Source organism: Crocodylus siamensis, chromosome 3 (genome assembly GCF_052110815.1).
Source record: "Crocodylus siamensis isolate JL-2025a chromosome 3, ASM5211081v1, whole genome shotgun sequence".
In the NCBI taxonomy this organism is placed as follows: Eukaryota; Metazoa; Chordata; order Crocodylia; family Crocodylidae; genus Crocodylus; species Crocodylus siamensis.
The window spans coordinates 4,328,319-4,348,812 of record NC_143397.1 but is presented as its reverse complement, the minus strand read 5'-3'; the positions used below and the strand labels follow the sequence as shown (position 1 = coordinate 4,348,812).

The 20,494-nt window shown below is 46.9% G+C and overlaps 1 protein-coding gene across 1 annotated transcript in view; it reads left to right on the top strand.

The window, feature by feature from the left end:
* Positions 1 to 20,426, top strand: part of TPGS2 (tubulin polyglutamylase complex subunit 2) — a 34,224-nt gene extending 13,798 nt beyond the window's left edge. Inside the window, exons 3-7 of the mRNA XM_090037612.1 lie at positions 6,552 to 6,639; positions 9,838 to 9,969; positions 12,150 to 12,263; positions 13,445 to 13,605; positions 18,050 to 20,426. Of these exons, the coding sequence (XP_089893738.1) occupies positions 6,552 to 6,639; positions 9,838 to 9,969; positions 12,150 to 12,263; positions 13,445 to 13,605; positions 18,050 to 18,292 (738 nt within the window). The 3' untranslated portion in view covers positions 18,293 to 20,426. The remainder of the gene's footprint in view (positions 1 to 6,551; positions 6,640 to 9,837; positions 9,970 to 12,149; positions 12,264 to 13,444; positions 13,606 to 18,049) is intronic.
* Positions 20,427 to 20,494: the final 68 nt, after the last annotated feature.

The following is a 20,494-nucleotide window of genomic DNA, read 5'->3' as shown; positions in this document are numbered from 1 at the left end:
AGAGCTGGGGGTGCCGGTTAATCAAAAATGCCAGTTATCTAAGAGTTTATCTCCAGCAGGTTGGAGGCAACTTTGCCAGTGCGCCAGCGCTTTCACTCCCTGGTGTCAGTGTGCTGGGGGACAGCAAGGAGGGCCCTGCTCAGGCTGCTTTGCCCTGGGCCCTGGTCCTTAAGGAAGAAGTGGGACTCTGCAAAACCAGAAATGCCACGGTGGGACTTCTGGTTTTGCTTTTGCCGCCTCAATCCACAGCCATAAACAACAGATGCCGTCTATGACAGATGCCGTTAATCGAGCATTCTGGATGGTAAAGTGCCGGATAACACAGCTTTTACTCTACAATGAAGGAAATGCATTTTACATTTTTAGAATTATGTTGACATACTCTGAAATAAAGCATTGGTTTGAAATGCAAAGTCAACACATTCCAGAGATCTAGAAACATTTCAACTTTTATTTTTTTTTGAATGAGTAAATTATGCTTGTGAAATAATTCATGCAGCCCTTTATATAGGCAGGGGTACTATGTTTCCCTTTATATATGTAAGGGAAAGTAGGAAGATGTTGTTAAGAAAGGGTAGTTAGAAATAAAGTGTATATGGACTATTGAAGGATTTAGCTGCCTATGTCCTTACCAATCACATCGATGAAATCTTAGATCTACCAGCCTTAACAATTTTTCTTGTTTGTGAAAATATGAGCTATGTAGCTTAGTCTCTTGGAAAAAGTACTGAGATCTTTAGGAGCCTGTTGGTGGGAATTGAGTTCTTTTTACCAACACTTTTCAGGGCTTATCTCTTAGCACTGAACTTGAAGTTCTCTCCCATCTCATTGCTTCCGATTTTTTAAGTCGAGGAAATCTACAGCTATATCGTTAGTCTTCTTCATTTTATTGTCAGCCACTAGGCGGCAACATTTACACATTTACTTGAGGAGAAGCAGTCCTCTCCCTATAGTTCAGGTTGTAGCCAGGTTCCCTTACAATCCCTAATTTCATCTAATAACATAACTCCAGCTGAGAAGCAGGGGTTGGCCTGAAGTTCGCTATATATTTTCTAAACAGAAAGAAGATATTTTCTTGCAAAGTTTAAACAAAATCGGCCAAACAATTGTTGAGTTATAGGCCTAAAAAAAACCTCTTCATAGGAACCCATTCAGTAAGAGGTCCATGTCACAGCCACCTTTCCACTATAAACTGTATTCAGTTCTCGTACACCTCGTGCACGGAAGAGCTGTTTCTGCCAGTCCTTTCAAGGCATTCAAGAATAGGGTATGTTTGTTTTTTCAGGGAGAAAAAAATCCCAGTTTTTAAGTTATAAATGCTTTAAAATGACACCTTTTCACAGTCATGATTCATCACCAACCTTTCAGTGTCCTTCTGGCTAAAATCTTCTGGGCAGTTAAACTTTCCCACTGTTCCTGACATTTAAATGTATGGTGAGCTGGGCACAGACTATCTTAAAAACAATCACAAAGTTTATGTAGCCTCAAAACGGCCAACAGCTCTGCACTGGAAAGAGAATGGGAGCCTTATCTCTGGCTCCCAAATATCTCAGCTTACTGCAATCAGGATGATCTGGGGACCCAGAGAAGCTCTGGTCTTTCAAAGCTTTGTGGGGTAAATCTAGAGGCAGGCACACACACACACGTACACAAACACACACACACTGCTATAGTTGCTACCATATACTTATACACAACTCCTCCCAGGCATTTAAAAGCATAGAAATAAAGCGGTGTGGGGAGGCAGATAAATATTGGGAGTCACTTATAGTTCAGACCTGTTGGACAGAAACTCAAACTTGAAAATTCAGAGACAGTGTTATTATTTGACTGAGACGCCAAAACTAATCACCATATCCGTTTCTGTGACTCAGTTTTACCGTCTGCAAGATTGGCTTAGCAGCGTTCGCTTTCAGCACAAGAAAGAACTGAAAGTACAATAGGTGCCCGGGGCTGGGAATCGTAGAGCAGTACTGCTACTTTGCTTGATGGGATAAAAGAGGGGTGCCAAAGAAATGTCCTCCAAATGAGCCAGTCAACAACCTCTCCACCAGTTGATGCTGCCCTCCGCTATCTTCACTTGATCCCTGCCTGTCATGCTGCTGAAGCTCTGATGCATGTGGGACTGTTTCTCAGCTTGGTTTTGTCTGTACAGATCTAGGACCTGCAAGCCCAAAAGTGCCAGTGCTCTTTCGCCATTGACCTTGGTAAATGTCCCTATGGTTTGGAAGTGCTATCAGGGTGTAAATTGCAGTGGTCTTGGTGTAGGGTTTCAAAGCCAGCTTGGGCCTCTTCCGCTTGGGGGATGGGTTGTGGTTCCATCTTGCCTAGTTTGTGCTCACAAATGCCTTATACAAGCTCCCAGTTGAGCCCAGCTGCCAGCATTTAATTCTTGATCTAGGCATAGCTTTGCTCAGTGCTTTGGAAACACGTACCTCTGAAGAGTCAGGTGGTTAAAGGATTGCCTTAGCCCATGTTAGCTTGCACCAAATGACTCTAGGTAAATGTTGGGCACAATGATGTGTGTATTCCTTGTTCCCAAACACTAGACAGAGCTGCACTGTCTGCCCTCCAAGGAGCACAAGGGGAACATAATATGCACCAGAGATAGGTGGGGAGAGTGATGGATTCACCCACACCCATTCCAAAACCAGTGCACAGACGGATGCAAAACCCTCTTCTCCGTCACTAAGACTCAGTCCCACTCTGCCGCCTCCTTTGTGCTGCTGTGGGGGTGCAAAGAGGCTGCAAGGCAGGCAGGTGTATTCATAGATTTCATAGATTTCAAAGACATTAGGGCTGGAAGGGACCTCGGGAGATCATCGAGTCCAGCCCCCTGCCCAAAGCGCAGGAAGTCAGCTGGGGTCATAGGATCCCAGCAAGATAAGCATCCAATTTACTCTTGAAGGTGTTCAGTGTAGGCGCTTGAACCACCTCCGCTGGCAGACTGTTCCAGCCCTTGGGGGCTCGGACAGTAAAGAAATTCTTCCTTATGTCCAGCCTGAAACAGTCTTGCAGGAGTTTGTGACCGTTCGACCTCGTCATCCCATGGGGCGCTCTGGTGAACAGATGTTCCCCCAGATCCTGGTGGTCACCCCTGATAAACTTGTAGGTGGCCATCAGATCACCCCTGAGCCTGCGCTTTTCCAGGCTAAAGAGTCCCATGGCTCTCAGCCTGTCATCGTAAGATCTGTTTTCCTGACCTCTGATCATGCGCGTGGCTCTCCTCTGGACTCTCTCAAGCTTCTCCACATCCTTTTTGAATTGTGGAGCCCAAAACTGGACTCAGTACTCCAGCTGCGGCCTCACTAAGGCCGAGTACAAGGGGAGAATGACGTCCCGGGATTTGCTCGAGAAGCATCTATGGATGCACGCCAGCATTTTGGTCGCTTTACTAGCCGCAGCATCGCATTGGAGGCTCATGTTCATCTTGTGGTCAATGAACATTGGGAATTCCCATCATCTAAGACCCCCACAAGGCTGTGTGTGGAACAGCCTAGCATGTTGGTGTCTTAGAGGCTTGGTCATCTGGGTTAGACCAGCCATGAAGCTTCATTAACTTATGCAGCGAGAGAGATTGGCTGCAGGCCAGCTCTAGCATAAGAGTAGCATCAATCTCCTTTTCCTGCACTCAGATTGTGCATGGAATCAACTGAGGGCCTCTCAGTCTCTCCGGAGCCTTGCGTATTCAATTCCAGTTGAACATTATCTTTTCCCGGTAATGAACTATTCTTACACTGTTTTTAAGTAAACTGCCACATGCAGTATCTATGTTTTATCTGGAAACACAATGGATGCATCTACAGGACATATTTATCATGGAGCTGCCTAAATAGCTCCTCAGTAAAGTCTCCACATCTACATATGCGGCCTTATTAGGTCACAGTAAATTAATAAGTGCCACCATAGTACTTGTAAATACAAATATTAACCTATAGCAGCATTATTTACTGCACAGCAATGCACATGTAGATGCTGACAGGGCTGCCTCAGTGCGGGGTTTGCCTGCTAACTGGCCCTGCACTGATGTACCCTTGTGCCCCAGCCAGCCCCTCTGCAGCATGATGAGTCAGATCAGAGCAGCCCCGGGCTGGCCCCCTGGCCCAGCTCAACGTGGTGCAACCCCGAGCGCACAAGTAATTACAGTGCCCAGGAGCAATAAATTCTGATGCAATATGCTCCAGAGTTTATTGCTTTGCATTAATTGCACACACAAATGCACCTGGTGATGACCACATCTTTGTCAGCATAACTTTGCTGACCAGCATAGTTTCCCTCTAATGTAGGACTTGAGCATTGAATGGTTTCTTTGGAGAATATTTGCCAAGAACTTAGTCACAGAAAATATTGGGTATATAGGATCTTGTGCTTTATGGGCCGAGCGAGTGTAACTTTAGAAAGTATCAGATGAGCAGAGAGCACAGCGGTTTGAAAGGACCGCGATGAAGCAGTTTCTGGCATGTAGTTAGGGTAGCTTATCTTACTTCTACCATAAGAGGACAGCTCTTTCTAAGTCCCAAACTCACCATCAGTCCATCTTCTGCATTGTTGTGGAAAACACTGGGCATCAGTCTAGACCTCCAGGAACCTGAAGATGTCCAAGATCTGCTCTAATGTAGCATCTTCCTTGGTTGTTTCCAAAACCCTCATCAGGCTCAGCAGCAAATGGGAGTTTAGCAGAGGAAGATCTGACAATTGAGAGAATGAGACTGGGAAAACATGTATACAAGTTGTTCTGCTCTCTTAGATGATTCAAGACAAATCAAAGGATTCAAGACACTAGATCCATCTAGAAGTCTCTTCTCTCTTTCCATATACTGACCATTCATTGCTCTGACTCCTAAGAGTAATGCCAGCAAAGCCAGCAGAGCTGCTCAGTTGTAAAAGTTTATTAGCAGACAAGTTAAAGAGGATCAAACAGAATTTTAAAAAGAATGAATGTGGTATGTACATATTTGCGTTCGGGTGGGACTTTGTGGCACATCTCTCTTATTTATGGCCTTCATAGTTTTCATCCTGCTTATTGCACTTGCGGCAGCAGCGTGAAATTAAAACTTAGGAAGCTGAAGTGTGAAATGATAAATATTTAGTGTTGAAAAGAGCTGGCGAAACAAGGGAGCATCTGTTCCAGGCATTTGCAGAACTTCAGAAATACCCACGCGACCTAATCTTCTGAAGCAAACATCAAACAGCCTCGCCTGTCAGCATTGTGATCTCGAGCGATGGAGGATTTCTTATCAACAAGCTTTTTGCAGTGTCGTTTCCTTCATTTTTATCCCTGCTGTCCATGGGGAATCCCTCTGGAGGCCCTGGAAAACCTAATATGTGAGTGACCACCATGCTGGCGTGGCCAGTGGATCAATAGTAAGGATCATTGCACTGTGTGGCACACAATACTGATGGGCAGCAAAGCCAAAAGGACATGGGGTGCAACAATATTTGTCTGTTGGCAGCAGTAAAAAATGAAACATCATAGGAGAGGAGCCCACATATCAGCTGGATAAACGCAGCTGGAAGTATAGCTACATAGGTGACACGAAGTATAGCTGTGAAACCCAGCCCTGTCCTGGGCTGCACTAGGGGAACCTGCAATATTTATAGCCTTCCCTATGAAAGAGGTATTAATAACATAGACTACATGGTGCTTTATAGACATGCCCTTCTAATCCTTTAGGTCAGGGGTGGCCAGCCTGCAGCAAGGCACCACAAGTGGCACGGGCAGTCTGTGTGCGTGTACGCAGAAGATCAGGGAGGAGTTAGCATTCCCCAAAAAGCAGATAGCAAAGCAGCAAATTGGGCAGGGAGTACGGGAAAGGAAGGAAGCAGAATGGAAGGAAACAGTAAGCAGAGCAGCTGGTCATGCAGGAAGCCCGGGGCTGGAGGCAAAAAGCAGAGCAGCAGGTTGGGAAGGGGAAGAGGATTGGAGTGGTCCTTGGGAAAGGTGTGGGGCTGATTTGTAGCAAAAAGATCAGCCCTCATTGCTTTAGCTTGTGTAAAAGGAGTTGGTTTGATCTTGGTTTCATTGAAGGCAGAGCTGTCAAACTCAAAGAGCTGGTGGACTGGATGTGGTCTGTAGCACTTCTCGCCGTGGCTCCCAGAGCTGCTGTGTTGACAACTACTTGGCTGCTGGCAGCCATGGCTAGAAACCCCACAGACCAAACTATCAACCTCTGTGGGTTGGATGCAGCCCCCAGGCCATATGTTTGGTAAAACTCTGTCCCTGGCAATGCCTCTGTATGCAGTGATGTCTGTCACTGGGAGCTTGAATTCATTACCAAAGTGATGGATTGTGGAACACCCCTAAATACCAGTGGTTAATTAGGGAATTTTCCTGTCTTTTTTACATCAGATAACTAACCTATAGTGGAAACTAGAACCAGAGCAGTGCAGATGTCTTTAAAGATTTAATTTTATCTTGTTTGTGCTGAAGCTCAGGAAAATAATTGATGGTGAATGTTCCTGTCTGAATATGCAGTCAGTCACTCGTTTGGCTGAAAGCAGGCCCTGGAGTTTTTTCTTGTATAATACTTAGGGAATGTTTGTGATTTTAGAAAAACTCCTGTGTGTTGCCAGAGGATTTAAAGAATTTCTACCTGATGACCGACGGCTTCCACATGACATGGAGCGTGAAGATAGATGGTAAGTCTGGTTGTGTCCTCCCCGCTAATATAGTCCCTTCAGTGCATTCTGTCTTTCCGTGATACTATTTCCTTTTCACTTAGATTCTCCCCTCTTTCTGTGTGTCCGTTGTGTCAGTGGAAGTATTTTCTTTTTTAATTTGATCACAGCTTAGCAAAGTCTTACATCTAACTTAACCAGAACCACAGAGCCTGTGTCATTCTTAATAATAAACACCACTGCTTCTGCCTTCGTCTTGATGGCTTTAGCTGGCTGTTTCTGGGTAATTCAATCATTGGCTGTAGAAAATTGTAATGAAAATTTCCCTTGATAAATCCGGACTTCTGCGCAAAATTTGGAGTCAGCATGAGGAGAGCCTTGATAATAACAGATGAACGCAAGTGCAAGTTCTGTTCGTGATGCAGAAGGTGGCAAATTGTCTTAGTGGTCGCACCCAGAGAGCGGTAGTAGGTGTGTCGGTATTGGCCTGGAAGGATGTGGGTAGTGGGGTCTGGCAGGGTTTGGTCCTTGGACCTGTACTCTTCAATATCTTCATCAGTGACTTGGACGTGGGGGTGAAGGGTACTCTGTCCAAGTATGCAGACGATACTAAATTGTGGGGTGAAGCTCACGCTCCGGGGGCAGACCTAGACAGTTAGAAAAGTGGGCAGTACGCAATAGGGTGCAGTACAACAAGGACAAGTGCAGAGTGCTGGGGCACAAAAATATCCAGCACACCTCCTGCCTGGGAAGTCGCCCTCCCAGCAGCACAGAAGCAAAAAGGGATTTCAGAGTCATAGTGGACTCCAAGATGAACATGAGTCATTAGTGTGATGAAATCATCAACAAAGCTAGCTGCACTTCATCATGCATCAGCAGATGCGAGATGAATAGACCCAAGGAGGTGATACTTCCCCTCCATGAGGCATTGATCAGACCGCAGTTGGAGTACTGTGTCCAGGTTTGGGCGCCGTACTTCAAGAAAGACGTTGATAGACTCGAGGGTTCAGAGGAGTGCCAATCATATGGTTAGGGGCTTACAGGACAAGCCCTACGAGGAAAGACTGAGGGACCTGGAACTCTTCAGCCTCCACAAGAGAGGGGGGATCTTGTGGCCACCTACAAATTCATCAGGGGGATGCGGCAAGGAATCAAAGATGCTCTGTTCACCAGGGCGCCTCTTGGGGTAACAAGGAACAATGGTCACAAACTGACAGCAGATTTAGGCTAGACATCAGGAAAAACTTCACGGTAAGGGTGGCCAAAATTTGGAATGGCTTTCAAGGGAGGTGGTGCTCTCCCCTACCTTGGGGGTCTTTAGGAGAAGGCTGGATAGGCACCCAGCTGGGGTCATCTGACCCCAGCGCTCTTTCCTGCCCAGGCAGGGGGTCAGACTCTGATCTGTTGAGATCCCTTCCGGCCCTAGCATCTATGAATCTATAAGGCTCAAGCCTGAAGTGTGTCCATATGTAGGACTCCAGCTGGAAACTTTCTGTGCCTAGAATTTGTTAGGATCCAGTCTGTGGTTCTTAGGTTTTATTTTTGTTGACATGAATGCCAATACGTGCTGTGCTAGCCCAGTTATGACCCTGATGATCACATAAATGAATACATAAGTCACAGATTTCATTCAGCAGTAGAAACCTGGCTGATTTAAAGTATTCAAAAAGCAACGCGTACTTTGAACGAGGCCTCACCACCACTTCTTGGGGTTTCATAAATAAATCTCTGGCTTGAGAATAAATCAACCTGGGAGTTTCTGACTGCCATGGATGCTTTTGAAAAAAATCGCCTGATTTCTGTTGGCTTGCACTCAGCATCCATGAAAAAAGGATAGTTGCACTTCCCTTCCTCATCTGACTGTCATGTGGCTCCATCCATTCTGTTTTATGCAATGCCGGCAATGAGCACCAAAGAAAAGCCTGCACATAAATACACATCCTGTTTTGCCTCTCCTGCCTCCCTGAAGTTTTATGATGAGATAGTGTCTTAGCTCAAGTAATGTGACTGCTTTCATCTCTGAGCTAGAAGAAGATCACAAGTTTAACAAAGTCCTCCCAAATAGCTTCTCGGGAGGCCCGCAATGTTAGCCTGCTCTTCAGCTCACATGTAACCTCTGGTTTTCAGTTGGCCTCATGCATTTTATGCCATTTTTAGTCACATCTGACTTGATGGGAGTAGACAACAATTGAACAGCTTTGCAAAGGTAATACAACAGGTGTTAGCTGAGCCCCAGATACCACGGTGGCGATCTAACTGAGAACAACATTGGAATGAAGGTCCTGATCCTACAATCGCTGAAGTAGTGGGAGTTTTACATTACACTGTGATACAAACAGTTGCAGCCCCTGGCATTGATTCAGACCTCACTCCCGCGTAACTCCACTGGCTTCAGTGGAATTACTCCAGCAATGGTGGGATTGGGCCCTCTCTCCTCCATCTCTGCCTGGCAAGAAAAGAAACGCTCTTTTACTCTGAAGTAAGGACCTTGCCCAAATTACACAGGTGCTTGCCGTTCCCACCAGTAAGCATGGGGTGCACTTTTCTCCTTGTGGACTTTCATGTCAGAAGCAACACCAGTGCTCCAGCTTTGGCTGCCCACTGATCTCCAGGTGGAGCCAAATGCTATGACCTACAGAGCCCCATAATGTTCTGAGACCTTTTTAGTGGACTGACACCTCCCCTGCCATCCTCTGGGAACTGCATAACTCAATCTGTAGATGACTGACTATGGTCTGGAAGGACTGGCTTTGATCCCAGGTGAGGGTGGTGGGTTTCTACTCATTGCTTCCACTTCCAGCATAGCCCTGAGGCCCTCCCAGCCTCCTATCCAATGGGTCCCCACCGCTACCCGGGGCTAAAGGCAGCTGGAGCATGGTGCCGACCACATCACCTTGTGTGGAGGTTAAAGAAACAATGAAGCACTGCCTCAACAGCTTGTAAAGGGCATGCCTTTACCTTTACCTTTACTGCCCTACTCTGCACTGTTGCATTCAAATGAGAAACCTGATTTGGAGCTTGCTCCATACAAAAGAAGGGGAGCTTCTGGCACGATGGTATCAGATGAATACCAGAGCCTGGAGTAATTACACTCCCAGGCCTGCTTCAAGATTCAGCTCTTCTGCCATGAGTGGAGGATTGGCCCAAAAGAAAAGATCTCCTCCACTTCTTTTGCTGCTAGGACATGTTGATTATCAGTCTCACAACTGTGCATTACAGATACCCCCATGCCTCTGGGCTCCATGATGATTAACAGCATCTCCAGACTAAGCCGACTGGGCAGCTCATCGCTATATGCTTTGCCCAATGCTCCAACACTTGCTGACTTGGAAGATGATACCGATGAGGAAGGTACTGTCTTTGGGGCTGCGGTTGGGGTGGGACACACAGCTGTTACGACATGCTTTACATGATGGGTTAGGATAAACTGCCTTTCTGCAGAATATGTTTAGTTGCACTTTGACAGTAGGGACAGAGAGGTCACAGGTCACTCTTAAGAAGACCCATTGCTTGCTGTCCTCCTGAGACCGGATGGAAACAGTCCTAGATCCTCAAAGGAATCTGAACTCGTGGTAGAGGTGATATCTTTTATTAAACTAGCTAGATTTTTGCAAACAAATTTTGCAACAAAAAAAAATTTGGTCTAATAAAAAATACCACCTCTGCCATGAGTTCTGATTCCTTTTGCCTCTAGAGTAATACGGCTACAACCTGGATACCTGACTAGATCGTCAAAAGAATTTAGCTGCCTAGCTCTCATGCAAATCTGTAGGAATGAAATATATACACAGCTCTGAGAATCTGGGCCTGCATGCTTCAGGTCCCACAGAAAATGACCAACTCCACCTCCTCGTACTCTTCCCCACCCAAACTGCCCCATGTGTCTTGTTTCTTGCTTCTTAAATATTTACCTGGGGACTCCTTGATTGATTCAGCATGGCAGGAGCATTGCTACAATGCTATATAAAATACCAGTAGCAATAATCTTCATCTGGGAAGGGGGTTGGCCCATTGAATAGGTTGACTTTGAAGGCAGTTCTTCAGAGTTTGAAGTTTCAGTGGAAACACATACCTGAACACAGGGCAGTAAGAGGAGATGTTGTCTGTTTAGATCACAAACAGATGTAAGAGGTTTTGCAGACAAATGTAAATCGATCTGCCCCCTCCCTCAAGGAGTTTGCAATTTAACAAGGTGGCAATGGGGGAGAACCAAGCATCACACTGATTCTTGCGAAAAACCAAAAGAATAAGCCTGCGCATTCATATTTGATTTGAGAATTGCTTTTTCTAGATCTGGCTGGTTTCTCTCTGGGTGTAGAGGAGTGCTTTCCTTCAGCACATGACAGTCCAGCTATAATCCTGATCCCCTGCCTTATCAAATGGGTCAGATTCTGTTCTCATTAAACCACGTACTCCTCCATGCATGTCACTAGGTTTGCTTTGCATGTGCAAGCATTGGTTATATCACAACATGGGCTCTCCTCTGAGATGCTACTTTGTAAGAAAGCATCACAAATTCAGACTCTTTTTTTCCCCCCTAGAAAATCTCAAACCCTTTGTTTTCTGTGGCAAATTCTGTTAAATTGCACCTGGCTTCTTTTACTGCAGAACAAGGTTTGTCCTTCTTAAATAGTACATTGATACTGACTAATCCTAATGTACTTAGGAGATTGAGTCAGAAAAGTGACTGTTGTTTTTTTGTAGGATCTCAGGTTTTATTGTCATGAAACACTTTCTGTGTAAATGATTTTTCGCACCATTGTTCCCAGTCTTAAGTCAGTGATTAACAATTCTAATGCAGGTTTTAAAATGGTTATTTCAAAATTATGCAGCTGTGCTATTACCTCCACAAAAGCCAGTTTTCCTAATATGCTTTAAAATCCCTCTAAATCACTGTTAAATCTTCAGAATATAAACAACAACTAAAATCTGGCTCCTGAAAAGGGGCATCTGCATTTGTGAGAGCAGCCAGCTTGAGGGGCAGCTAAGTGCTATGAATTGCAAGTGTATTTACAAGCAAGTGTAAAATTGCTTCTCTAAGAGGTTTTGCTGGGTGTTTATGTACAAGCAGAACCAGAGCAAAGTGTCATAAAAGTACAGAAAGTATAACTCAAGCTGCCTTTTTTTTATTCCACCATTTATTCTCTCTCTGTCTCTTTAGAATGAAGATGTTATGGCTTATTTCTCATAATAATCCCCAAGTATCAATATTTACCAATTGAAAGTGAATCCTTCATTGCAAGTTAATGACATCTTTTCAAAACATGCCTCTAAAGTTGCACCCTTAAGTTATTTTTGTGTGCATAGATTTATGCAAGCAACAGATGTATCTGCAAAAATAATGTGGATCCTTCGGGTAGGAACTGCTGTATCTGAATTGCATTTTTACACAAAATAGAGGGTGTGTGACACACAACCAGACATAGATGTGAAATAGGCATCACAGCAGCAGGTTCTTTGCAAATCTGCCCCTATGTACAGAGCAGATGCAGTCAGAATTGCTTTAGAGTGATTGTTGTTTCTCTTTGAAGGTAACGAAGACAAGCTGGAGAAGCCTCACTTTGACTCTCGTAGCCTGATCTTTGAGTTAGACCCATGCAATGGGAATGGGAAAGTTTGCCTCGTGTATAAGAATACCAAGCCAGGTAAAGACCAAAAAGAGCAGAGTTAACCAGCCACAATGGAAGGTTGCGCCTGGGTGGTGGATATATCGCTTTGTGCAGTATTGCTTAGCAGTGTCGGCATGGACATTTAAGGTGAATTCCTGGCTCCATTGAACTCAATGGCAAAACTTGCCCTGAATTTATTGGAGCCAAGATTTTCCCCTTGCTGAAGAATGTAGGAGTCTTGTATGTGATTTCTACATGCTTCAGATACTTGGACATGGAGATGGGAAAGAACGTACATGAGGTTTACCAAGCCTTAGAGATGGGAGTAGTCCAAACAGCTTCACTAGCACTACCCCCGCGTCTAAAGGCAATCACGTGCGAGTGTGTATGGGCTTGTAGACTTCGGCCACACTATTTACATTCTTCCTGAAGGTGTGTGTAACACTCTGTACACTGGGGAAGGGAGAACAAAGAAAATGTGAATCTGCCAAGCTGGTTTCAAACCGGTTCTGCAATTTCTCCAGTTGCTAATTAAAAACCAAATTAGGAAGGGGCCTCTGAACAGAAACTGCAGAGGAACATGCCACAAAGAAAGAGAGGTGTGAGCTGGGTAGCAAAGAACACATGGAAAACCGTGCATGCTCTTTGCACCAGGGACAAGTAAAGTACGTAGCCCACTTAGGAATTAGTCACCAGCTGATACATGTCTGTTTAACTTCCATTTCTCTCTCCTGTGCACACTCAAGCACATCTGTGTGAGCAAGTGTGTGCACATACACACATACATTAACATTCCCATTCCTAGTTTATCAACACTTGAACCCTGTGGACAGAAGATTTATAATCCAGATACTTTAAATTCTCTGTGGCCTTTCACCCACAGCTCTCGAAGCATGTCACCAGCACTGCATCTCAAAGCCATACTGGGAAGCAATGAGTAGCATCATTCCCCTCTTATAGATGGGAAAGCAGGTACAGGGGCTGAGTATGAGATGAGGATGTGTGAAACCAATAAATCCAGGTTTTCCAGGTGTGATTCAACCACTCACTTGTGCTACCCCTAGATAGCAGGATGCACTGGCCGTAGGTGCAATTTGGAAGACCTGTGCATTTAGCCTCACAATGCTGTGTCACTTAAGCAGTCTCAGTCAGGATCTCATCCCTTAACTGCAAAGCAGTGCTATGATTTCTGTGACCTTCCTCTATTTTCATTCCAGTTGTCACCCCAGACACAGAGATATGGTTTCTGGACAGAGCGCTGTACTGGCACTTCCTCACCAAGACCTTCACTGCCTACTACCGACTACTGATCACCCACCTGGGTCTCCCCCAGTGGCAGTACGCCTTTACAAGCTACGGTGTCAGCCCCCAGGCCAAGGTGAGAGAGCAGAAGCCTGCTTGGTTTTCAGAGGGCTGAACAAAATTCACTTTCCTCCCCCACTTTCTTGGGGGCGGTTTGTAAACTGGAGAGGGCACCTCCCTCCACAGCAAGGCGCTGTCATCAGGCCAGCAAGCTGCTCCTCTCCACCGCATCAGTCCAGTGGGCCGGGGAGTGTATGTTAGAAAAGCAGAGCTAGAGCTCAACTCAGTCTCATACAGTCCAGAGGCAGCTGGCAGTGAAAGCATGGCTCCTACTGCTTATTGAATCCCCTCCCCTTCTGTACCTATGCAAGGAGTAGGAAAGTACAAGGTCCTCCATTCGCTTCCTAGCAGCCAGGTAAGATTTGTCGAGAGCCAGGCTCTGAGCATGGGTGCAAAGTGAGGGCTGAGCACCTGGTGTTACCTTCTCCTTCCCACCCCCAGCGCAAGCCAGTGCTAGGGGAAGGGAGGTAAAGGCCTAAGCAAATGGACCTGGAAACCCAGCTACACACTGGACATGACACAAGCAGGGGAGTGAGTTGATCCTCATAAAGGGCTGTCATAGGGTGCAGCCAAAGCCATTTAAGAAGCTCACTGCTAAGGTACATGGCCATTTAATTCACACAGATCATGCAGGCCTTTCACCCTCTCTCATTGATTCTAGCGTCAAGGCTTGAGCTGCGTTAATCCTGCTTGCTTATCTGTGTGTCTCCTTGTCTTGTGTCTCATGAGGGAGGTATTCCCAGTGCCCCCTGCCCCTACAAACTGAAACTGCTGCTGGAAGGATGCAGCCTGCACGCTGTGCCTCTAGGCCAGGGGTGAGCAAAATACAGCCCCGGATCCAGCCTGCCAACCTGGCCAGCAGATGCATAACCACAAATTCATAGGATCTGGCTTGCTGGCAGTGGATGCCCCAATCCGCACCCAGAACCTGCCAGCCATGTCCACAGCTGACACCAGCACCTGACCCGGGCTACTTCCCCCACACCAGGCAGGTGCAGGCATAAGCTGTGGATGCAGTTAGCAGGTTCTGGGTGGCATCGGGATCAGGGCATGCTGCAGCTCTGGGCAGAATGGGGATGTGGAAGAAAAGCAAAAAAATGTGTGGCCCTTGAGAGGACACCAGAACTCATTAAGTGGCCCTCCAGTCAAAATATTTGCCCACCTCTGCCCTAGGCCCAGCACTGAGCAAGGGGCAGCATTACCCATTGTTATTACTGCTGTTACTTTCTGCCAGGTAGCTGTTCTTACCGTCTCTTGCCTTTGTTCTGTGCCTGACTGGTCCTTTAGTCCCAACCCATCTCCACTCCTCCAAAACCCCCACTGCTCCCCAGGATGATGCTGGTAATGCTTTGGGTCACGTGCTCGTCTGTGCTGTCTCCAGGTAGGCTGGCAGGGCCTTTGCTCCCTGTCACGTGCAGTTGCCATAGCTTCTTGCTTTATCACAGATGTGACAGACAGACATGCTGTCAGCAGAGTGATATTTCCTGGGTTCCAGGCTCCATTCTGCAGCCTGTGCCTATGAAACTGCAGTCAGCGATGGCTTAAAACCTAGCAAACGCTTCACTGAGGCCCTCTGCATTTCTAATTTCTTCCATAGCCTACTGCAGTCTAAATAAATCTACCGCAGTAGAAGCTGCATACACTGTATCTCACAGACAGCTTTTCCCAGCAACATAGTCCATGTACAGTATACTCCACTTATATGGATATAGGTAAATGTATAATTTGCTTACCTGTGTAACATCACAACAATCAAAATGTTTTGCCCATTGCTTTCCTTGGTTATCAGCAATGTGCATGAGACACCTAGGTGCACAAGAAACCTTCAGCCCCACCATCTGTTTTGTAATGTAATTGCACTCCACCTAACTGCATAACTGGTGAAACTGCCAGGACCTAGTCAGGTCAGGGATGCTTTAGGAGCTTTGAAATTGGCAGCTTGTAAACGGTTTCCAAGCTGCTATAGCAGGTATAGGCCACTCTGGCCCCTAGCAGACATTGCATTTGTCCTGCACCAGATGCAACAAGACAAATTGTAACATGTCAACCACCCACATGTTAAAATTACTGCGGGATCGATCTGCACCACAAAGAAAGGACTGTTTCAACAAGCCACTTATCTGTGGCTGATTCACCATTTTTTGTCCAGGAATATACTGGTGTAAAGTCTGGCATGTTACAAATTGTCATGCCAAGGGCTCCTGAGAAATGAGATAGCAAGCTGAATAAGGCATTTTTCAACTCCATGGCTATATTTCCTGATTTAAAAACCCACCAACTCACTCCAAACCAAGCTGTTCCTCCAAATATTGCAATTAGAGGACAGCCGTTGGAAAACATCAAGCATTTCCCTTACCCATAGTCACCTTTCCCCAAAAGTAAATGTAGATAATGGTAGTCAACACAAGATAAAATCTGTCAGTGCTGCCTTTGGACATCTCCAACACTGTGTCTTCAGTGATCCCAAACCAAATTTCTCATCTACCAAGCTGTTGTCATCCCTATCCTGTTGCACGGGTGTGAAACTTGGATGACATATCAGAAACGCCTGAAAGCTGTGGAATGATCAGTGATGTCCTTGGCAAATTGTCCATATCAATTGGAAGGACAGAAAAACAAGTGTCAGCTTTCTGGCTCAAGCAAACACCACCAGCACTGAAGCCAGATGTATACAACACCAGCTCCATTGGACAGGACGCATCATAATGGTGCCTGACAACTGGCCCCCAAAACAGTTCTTATACTCCCAACTCTCCGCTGGTCACTACTCTAGAGGTGGGGAAAGGAAGCGATTCAAAGACCAGTCTTAAGAAATGTGACTTTAATATCAATACCTGGGAGATTCACGCATCAGTGCATGAGAGAATCAGCCCCGACGGCACTGTGAAGCACAACAAGGCATCGATCATTTTGAGCAGACTCACCTTGCTATGGAAGCCGATGGATGAGACACCTATGGGGGAAGAGCTGTGACCCAACGTCACCAGGATCTACTCCTTCCTCCTGGAACTGTTTGTCAAACATGCAGATCTCGGAGTAGCCTCCCCAGTCATCTCAGGACTCACTGATGACTTCCCTAGTTACTGAAGACTGTCATCCTTGTATTGAGAGATTGCCAGTGATTCCTTGATACTTGAGTGACATGATGGCGTGTCCAGTCCCCAAATGCTCCAGTTCCTCATTTAGATGACATCCCCCTCATTTGCTAGCCTTTGGCCACTCCAGTCACCTAGGTTGAGATCCAGAAAGGCTCCTTCGGTGCCTCCACTTAGATGACACGTGATGTCAATATTAGGCACCTGAAAAGTGAGATTCAGAGAAGCAAGGTCAATGGCCTCTACTTGCATGCTCAGTGCTGTATTGCTCCAGGCTGTTAGCACGCACTAGGCATGGTCTGAGCATGCCTCATAGGGGCCCTCCCACCACTTATGTGGATCGCAGGTGCTACCCCGCCTTGCGTCTGCATCTCCATAGAGCTTCAGTGAGGAGTTGTTCTGATTGAGGCACTGCCATCGCACATGGCAGCCCATGTGTAGGCACCTTGGGGACTTTGCAGGCCAAAACAAGGTGCCAAGGGAATGGAGGCGGGCTTCGCACATAGCCAGCCACCAAGCCGGGGGTGGGCTGGAGCACTTCTGTGGACTTGGTCACCTAGAGTCCATCTTTGTACCATTTTAGAAGCCTCTCTGGAGCCTACCATAGTCCTCACTGACATTATCCTTTTGAAAGGCCTCGCCGGAGGGTGAGACTATTTCCAATCTATCTGCAACCCTGTATGTTTATGTACCGGCCTGTTCACCCTGGTGAGCATTTTGCTTTGCTTCCAGAGCAGGCTGTCTTATCAGGCACCCTGCCACATCGACCCCTACACTATCTGCCTCTGTCAATCAGGTGGCTGTAACAGGGAAAGCAGCAGGCAGCGGGGATGTGAATTTAGGAGATTAAAGCCGCTTGGTGGCACCTGAGAACCAGATAATGGTTACGGTGACTTCTGGGCAGGAAATCAGTCAGCTGAGAAGTAAGCCCAATCTTTTTCTGGCAAACAGATTGAAATACAGCACTGCTGGAAGATGAGGGAGGGGGCTTGTGTTGTTTGAGAGGCTCAGAAATTCCTGACTGATTTTTTTTAAGTAATTTTAAATGCAGAGGTCTAATCCCCTTTGTGCTTCTCTGAATCCAGGTGAGCTCAGCTTTGTTCCCCCTCTCCCTTACGTGTAACAGGGTGATGTCTGTGATAGTGTTCCCCTATAAAGAACTCATGTCAAGTGAGAGAAAAACTTGGGAAGTGTGCGTCAAGCACCTCTGTCATAAAACACGTGACACACAGAGCAACACATGTTCTTGGTGACGGGCTTCTGGGTGGGTTTAAACTGCATGTCGGTTCTAGGACATCCCTCCACGTGGCTCTAACCTGTGCTGACTTCTTTTCTTGTTTGCCTTTCCAACACCCTGTTTTTCAGCAATGGTTTAACATGTACAAGCCCATCACCATCAACACTGCGCTGCTCTCGGAAGAAGCCGACACCTTTGTGAACAAGCTGGACCCCAACAAGGTGTTTAAAAGCAAGAACAAAACGCCAGTGCTCAAAAAGAAGTTGCCCTCCCAGCCGGCCGGCTCCCAGAAGAGCCACACCAGCACCACCTCCTCCAAGGCTTCCTCAGTACCGGGGAACTCTTCCCGGAAGCGAGACCCACAGATGTGACTGGAGAACACGCATGTCCCGGACCACGAAGGCCCGTGACGGCCTCTCGGAGGTGCAGACCAAATCGCTTGTGCATGAATAGCCCCTCCCACAGAAACTGCATCGCAACCCTTGCATGACCACCATCCATGTTATGAGCAGGGTGGAGATCCTCAGTGCTGCTGCTCCAGCAAGACCCTGTAGAAATGCTGGTAAATCTTATTCCTGCTGGAGTGGACAAAAGGGCTATAGATGCCCTGTAGGGGTTGCATTACCACTGATGGACTGCAGCACCCAAAAATCCATTTAGGTCTCTTTATCCACCCACTGAATACAACAAGCACACATAAATCCACCTGGTTGAATACAGCATGCTCCCGGTTGAATGCAGCATGCACACACAAATCATTTTTCATCTCCTTTGGAAGGAAAGAAGCCTGCCCAGATTGCCATGTGCAGCGAAAGCAGGAGGAAAGCCACTGACGTTAGTGGATGCTCCCCTGTGGTGTTGAAGAGAGCAGACAGCGCCGTGCACTTTCAGCCAGTGGTGTCACGAGTGCTTGAAGCTACTTGCCTCTCTACCCTCACCTTACCCTTTACACAGACTGTGCTTTAAACAACTCTAGCCTTTTGGTGTTAGGGAACAGAACATGCCCCCTTTCTCAGAGCTGCCAATGCCCAGAGCAGTGCAAAAGAGCCAAGGCATCTCGCACCATGACCAGCTAAAGACAGTGCTGGGGACCAGGGATAGAGCCTGGTATCCCAACCAGAAGGTGCTTGTACAGAGTAGAAGTGGAGGGTATGATCCTAAGAGGCACTGATCACCTACAATCCCTACCTTTAAGAAGTGGATGAATACTCTGCCATGCACTGCTGTAGGACCTGGGCCTGTGCGGGAAATAGGGTTGAAGGCCTTTCTGAAGGAGTAGAAAGGTTTCTCGTGGTTTCAGCTGCAGCATTTGAATATCCAGTATCATGGGGCTGCAGTGGGACTTTATGCCTGCTGCTCAATGAGGATTGCCCAGCTGTAGCACACAGGGCTTCCTCCATAAGATGTCTCCTCTGGAGTCTCAGGACAGCGATGCTCACCCCTGAAAGCCGCTGTCCCCAGGCTTCTAACCTGCACCAGGACCACCCGGACTCCGTATTTCACGTGGCTGTCTATGAAGTCACCAGGGTTGTCTCCACAAGTTCCTCAGGAAGGGCCTTCCCATCCTCACTGTATCTCAGCCCCTCTCTTAACTAAGGTCGTTTAGAAGAAACAAACCTTGGCTTGCAGCTCCCCGCCTGTGCCCTTTCCCACCAGGCGCGGAGCCTGCCGTGAGAGACCAGAGCTCCCCTTAGCTGCCTAACCACTCACTGCGGCCTTGGTGCCACGTGGAACTACCCAAAATGAAAGCTGGCCCCGTTGTGCCTGCCCAGGTCATCCAGGCATCCATACAGGAGGACGGAGAAGAGCCAGAGCCACAGGCCGTTACACCTTCCTGCCCTCCGCCCTGGTCATAACCAGGCACCTGCACAAAGCCTGGAGGGCACAGACCCATCCAGCTTACACTGAAGATGCAGAACGTGTAACCACGCAGCTCGTCCCCTCAAGTCTCAACAAGCGTGCAATCCTCCTCTGCTGCCTTTTTATACCGAGTGATCCTTCAGGGCAAAACTGCACTTTAACCTATTTGCTGCTGGTCTTCATCTGCACCCACCATTGCTACATGGACACGCTTGTGTGTCTAAGGGCATGGGAGGTTCAAGTGTGAGGCAAGCAAGAGTGTGACTGTACAGCTGCCCTGCGGTAATTGCTCATGTGCATGCCTTCCCCATGGAAAATGCAAGGTAAGTCAACCCCCACCTTGTACCACACAGACCCACAAACGATGCAAGCCATTTGCATTTATCCTGGAATACAAGCCCACCCCGGCAGCCGTGTGCAGCGCAGCTGACACCCCAAGATGTTTGGCCGTGTCTAGATAGAGAAGTAAGAGGCACTGTCTCAAAATGACCAATGCTTATTTCAATTGTGGTGTCTTTTATTTAGCAAAGGATTGCCAACCTACCTCAGGGGTGGGTGAAGCTTCAATATTTGTACAGCCCTTTAAAATATTAAAGCACTGTGCCAGTGCTACATACTATTTTAATAAAGAGTTTAATATTTTCCGCCAAAGTGTCTTGAATACCAAGTGCTTTAGGAACCCACAGGCCAGGCTGTGAGCGGGGATGTGAGCT